General features: G+C 48.8%; 2 protein-coding genes across 2 annotated transcripts; one reads left to right on the top strand and one right to left on the bottom strand.

Moving 5' to 3' along the window:
* Positions 1-1,082: 1,082 nt before the first annotated feature.
* On the bottom strand, positions 1,083-1,514 carry SARC_11103 (hypothetical protein; the record flags this gene model as incomplete). The annotated part of the gene is made up of 1 exon (XM_014294824.1): positions 1,083-1,514. One exon carries the CDS (start codon positions 1,512-1,514, stop codon positions 1,083-1,085), a length of 432 nt encoding a protein of 143 aa, XP_014150299.1.
* Positions 1,515-5,284: 3,770 nt separating this feature from the next.
* On the top strand, positions 5,285-5,566 carry SARC_11102 (hypothetical protein; the record flags this gene model as incomplete). The annotated part of the gene is made up of 1 exon (XM_014294823.1): positions 5,285-5,566. One exon carries the CDS (start codon positions 5,285-5,287, stop codon positions 5,564-5,566), a length of 282 nt encoding a protein of 93 aa, XP_014150298.1.
* Between the last annotated feature and the right edge of the window lie 96 nt (positions 5,567-5,662).

The following is a 5,662-nucleotide window of genomic DNA, read 5'->3' as shown; positions in this document are numbered from 1 at the left end:
TAGGTACGTAAGTTAGTACGTACCGTAACCCTAACCTTACGTACCTAACTACGCAGATATACACAATATATATATATATATATATATATATATATATATATATATGTATGTTGTGAGTAAGTCATGCAACTTAGTTAGACTTGCTCAACAACAATGTTTAGTACTATGTCATTAAACTAGTGTAGTGGCGTATGACTCTGCCTGTGTCACACACACACTAGTGATCTAAATTACGTTGTCAAGTGATCCTTCCGATCACTCGGTTCTATCAAAACCTGGGCCAATCATCTGTACCCATGACTGCGTAATTTGTGATGACTCCTCGGCTGAGTCCCAAGGCTCAGTCCCTGACAACCCGACTCCCTCTGAGTCCTTCTAAGTCCCTCGAGTTCCAGCCGATGGGTGGCCCTAGACCTGAGACCCCACAGGCCCCAGTCCTCGGGTAACCCTATCTCAATCCCAACCCTGTAGCTAGGGTCAGTCCCATAGTCCTATCACAACCCCCCACTAGGAGAGATAGCATGACCCTTCCTGCTACTATCATAGCTCACTGTGAATGAACCTGAACTGCACTATATACACCGAAACAAAAACAACACGAGAGACGCTTACGTCTCCACTACCTCGTGGAGGATGGAGTTATTCGCCCTTCACCTCAACAGTATGAGGATTTTACCCTTAACTAGCAGGCACTAAAACTTTCGACGCGACGGGAGCTCTGAACCATCTTCAGCGATCTGCAGCTCTCCCCAATCCCTTAAGCGCTGACGTCTATAGGTTGCTGACTGTGCTAAAGCAACCCCATTCAACATTTGCCTTGTGAACGCGTCTCGTTACTTTTTAACTGGCAACACCCGCTTTATCAAGGTCTGGTATTCCTGGTCTAAGACCATCTTCCCACCACCACCTCGTACCAACGGCGCATAAAACGGTAAGAGTGCCTCATCACACCACAACTCCCAGCGTCCCCACACTGAGCTAAGTGCATTAGACCAAGTAGGCGCCTTCTTCGTACGATGCAAACAGTGTCCAAACGACTGTCTATACCCCTCTGACTGCTCCGTCAACTGAGAAGAATACATTCACCAGTCTTCAAACGGTCCATGCGGTCGATAACGCATCACAGAGCGTTGTTCTTCTTGCTCTGTAAGTTTCTCCACATGTGGCTTCAATTCAGCCCGCAGGAAATTTCTTTGAGATCCATCCGGCATCTCAACCACGTGCATGAGAGGTGCCTGCACAGACAACACCCTCACAGGTCCACCCCAACGTGAGGACAAGTCATGCGACTTGCCACGCAGACGGTACCATACCCGTGAACCAACAGGCAACAGCGGGACATCCTCTCGTCCGATATTGGCCCTTGACTGCTGCTCCAACTGAGCTCGTCGATCTCGCACAGCCGCCACCGCATCACGAACCACAGCCTCTGTGTCTCGTTCTGTTTCCATGAGTGTCAATACCCGATCCTGCAACTCCAAACTCTTTTGGCCGTTGAAGTATCGACCCGTCATATAAAAATCCGGGGAGAATCCTGTCACCTAATTACGCGTGGCATTGTATACGCGCACCATATCATATATCAGATGCAACCACGCATGTGGAAAATCACCCGACGCCTCTATCTCACGCCGCATCCAATCCTTCATAGTTCGGATAAGAGTCTCCGGACGACCATTACTTTGTTTAATTGTCCACTGTTACCCAGTGTGGCGGTGGCAACAAGGTGGAGCGACCTATGGATCTCTTAGTTGTAGACTCCCTCCCTCTCGACACAGATGTTCTGTTGGGTTTTCAGTCGTTAAGGAAGGATAGGTTGGCACTCATGTGGACTAAGCATGACTTTTTGGCAGTTGTGCCGCAGGCGGAGGTGGTGGACTTCCTGATTGCTGAAGAGGGACGTCCGACGTTGCTTGGCCCGCGGGGAAAGCAGGCGAATGCTAGGCGGAGCGATGCCAGTGCTAAGCGCAAGATTGCTGATCCCGTGCCGCAGGATCTGCGGCTGGACACTATTCGTAGTCGCTTGCACCTGCAGGGAGTGCTACGTAATGAATTTAAGGAGCAGGAGCGTCAACATTATGTGGCGTCTATGCAGGTACATTTCATTAAAATGTCGAATGAAGTAGAGTAACTGACGAACGCTGCGGAGCTTGATGATGCCGAAGAATATGTATTACCACGCCTGCATGACCTGTTGGCAGAAGTGAATATGCCAATAGGTGCGACGACTATTTCCGAAGGCTTATTTAGATTTTGATCAGTCGCAACTCCGCAAGCTTTATAAGAAGTGTGGCTTACCAAAGAAGGAGCTGGGTGATATGATTGCTGCTATCCAGTCTGTTGCATACAATACGGCTGCACCCACATTTATGGTCTATGATGATATCCGCTTTAAGAATGGAGTGGAGTTTTAACTGAAAGGTGCTCAACCTTCGTTTTAGGGGGTTTTTTAGATCCGACTTTCACGTCAAAGAAGGTGAATTTGGTGCTGGGTACGAAAGTAGGCGACTGGGATCATGGGGGTTGTTACCCGGGAGATATCGGAAGCGGAAGCCAGATGTTACTGTACTATGCCTCATTTAGTCTTTAAAACTCCGGGGGAGGTACCACTGTCAGTGCATATTGGCGGTGCTGCATCACCTATAAGAAGTTGAATGGTACACTCGAGTGTGAAGAGTATCCGGTACCTACGGAGCAGGAGTTCTCATCGGCGGTTCGGGGGAAGAAATGCCAAACCATGGTTGACTTAGGACAAGGGTTTTGTCAGCAGAAGGTGGCTGAGGGCTCTCAGCACATGCCGTGGGGCAAGCGCACGTTTGTGGGCATGCCCTTTGGTATTAAGCCAGCGTCATAGATTATGCAAGCTCGTATGGAGCATGCCTTTCAGAGTGTGGACGGTCTTAAAATATGGGTGTAGGTCACAACAATGCGCGTGAGCATTGGAAGAGTATTAAGACTTTGATTGCGGCATGCATCAAGCATAATGCCAAGTTGAACTTGAAGAAGTGTTGATTTGGGTTCTCGGATCGCCCAATGTTGGCCTTAGGTCGTGTGGTGGATGAGAAAGGATCCTACATTAGTGAGGATCGTATGGAGTCCATCCTTCGTATGCCGCCGCCTACTGACAAGGATCTTCTGGTTTCTGGTACCATACGATTGGTTATTGGAGTCAGTACATACCCAACTACTCCAGGATCATGGCACCCATCTCGAACCTCAGCATGAAGGACGTACCTTTTGTCTGTGGTCGTACGCAGCAGGAGGAGTATGATCATATTCGAGAAGAGGTGGCCACGAGAGGGGTGCTAGTGGAGCCAGGCTTTGACGACAAACTGGGGTTATACTGTGACGCCTGTGATTCTGTAGTAGTAGGTGGGGGGTTGTTTGCCCATCGTGAGAGCAAGCTGTGCCCCGTAGATTTTCGATCTTCTAAGTTTAGTCCGGCACAGCTGGGTTACCACAATACTGACAAGGAGGCGGTGGCGATAGTCTATTGTTTGCATAAGGTGTGAAAGATAGTGAAGCGATCGCGTCACCCTTTGACGGTGTTTACAGATCACGAGCCTTTGGTACGAATGCTTACACAGGACCCGACATCGTACGAGTCGTCAGTGAGGGGCCGGAGGATGGCGCTATATGCGCAGGTGTTGAGAGACTTCGACATTGTCTTGAAGCATCTCTGAACCAAGCTGCGGATGTGCAGTCTAGGCTGGGGTATCATATTGGTCCCATCATGCAGGCTAGGCGGTTGCCAGCAGAGGACAGGGTTAGGTGGACTGACCCGGTGGTAGTTAAGCCAGAGACGGAGTTTTATGCGGTGAACGAGGCTTTGTTCAACAAGATTGGTGATTTGACGCTGAAGGGTTTGCCCACCCTACTAACTATCGCATGAAGCCGTAGTACCAACCGACGCTGGCAGGATGTATGTTTGCCTTAAGGACCTGGGCGGGCCCGCGATGGTACTTCAACCCGAAGTGGTCGGATTTGGGTGAGGTAGTGACGCGGATAAAACGGGACAAAGCTACGATGACGATGGTTTGACCGTATGCTTCGGAAGTAAGGTGGTTCAAGGAGATGGTACCATTGCTCTCAGCAGATCCGATGGTGATCTATCCCAGGAAAGGGATCTTCCTGCGGCATGGGCATGAACCGATGGATGCAGCAGGTTTTATCACTGTAAGTTTCGGTCTATCAAGGCGATATTAACGCCTTAGAGTAATTAAACGCTTAGGTTAAGTCTAAGTATTGTTAATTTCGAAATAAATAAACGAAATGAGTCTTGTAGTAAAGTTAGGTATGCCTCGTGAAAACAGCAATACTCTGAGGGATTGTGAAGCTGAGACATTGCCTATATATAATCCTCTCAGTACTGTTTTCGCCGAAGGGATTTTATTTAGTGTTTCGTTGTCGCTTTATTAGAAATTATGGTATGTTTCGTTGGGGCGAATCCGAGAGAATCTAAAATCCTATCTTCAGAAGAAGAAGAAAAATACTCTTGATGTCCATAGTTATTGCATAAACCAATAACTTGCCACATATCAAGAATTACCGACTTAGCCTTCATCAGACTGGCACATCTGGTTGGCTGAACGGAGGTTAAACTAGGTAACGCTAATAGTCCCTAGATACCTATATTCGGTTGAGCCATCTCGCTACCATTGTATGTTGAACTAGACCAAATCTTATGTTTATTTTCCCGGGGCCTTTTAATGGCCTTGTCCAAATATCTGATATGTAAAATGGAAAAGGTATTAATTAATAAAACCGTTAAAAACCATTTAGGAAACTTAAGTTCCTCGTACTATTAAGAGTACGTTTATAGTTTACGTACTGCTTAAGAGTACGTTTATAACATAAAGTCTAATGTGGAGGCCCGGCTATTACATCACGTTGGTGTGTCACATGAGCCCGTCGTACAGGGAGCATAACCTCCGCAAAGATTTCTGGGAGGAACTAGAGTCCAAGCGGCCAACTTGAGAGAAGTTAGCAACAACGGCGGTTTCACGTGAAAAAGACGTGGTGTCCTGCAAGACACAGAATTATAACATAGAGTCTAATGTGGAGGCCCGGCTATTACATCACGTTGGTGTGTCACATGAGCCCGTCGTACAGGAAGCATAACCTCCGCAAAGATTTCTGGGAGGAACTAGAGTCCAAGCGGCCAACTTGAGAGAAGTTGGCAACAACGGCGGTTTCACGTGAAAAAGACGTGGTGTCCTGCAAGACACAGAATGGGGTCATCGGGGCTGTAGCGCACCCCAGTGGGACGGCGGTGCACAGGGATATGTCTGCAGAAGAAGCAGGCATTGAGACTACCGCAGTCAGTGCAGATAGGGCACTGGCATTCTCCACTCAGCCTTGGCGAGCAGCCAAGGAGGCACTAGGTGAGTCTTTGCGGCAAGCGGAGGCAAGGCTAGGTGGTGCTGCCACTGGCCCAAGTGGGGGGTCACTAGGGGCCATGGCGGCAACGTGGCTAGGCAAGACCGACAGGAGCACAAGTGGGGGGTCGCTTGGTACGATGTACACTAGGAGTATGAGTGCAGTCTCCAGTGTTGACGCGGAGTGAACGTCGGAAGGCTGAGGTAGTGGGCACGCAGTTGCAAGACGACGCCATGGACATGGATTCACCACTTGCGTCAGGTTTAGATGCAGTTGGGGAGCA

This window comes from Sphaeroforma arctica (assembly GCF_001186125.1).
Source record: "Sphaeroforma arctica JP610 unplaced genomic scaffold supercont1.1529, whole genome shotgun sequence".
Taxonomy (NCBI): Eukaryota; class Ichthyosporea; order Ichthyophonida; genus Sphaeroforma; species Sphaeroforma arctica.
Note: the sequence above shows the minus strand (reverse complement) of the source record. Positions and strands in the feature narration are given on the sequence as shown.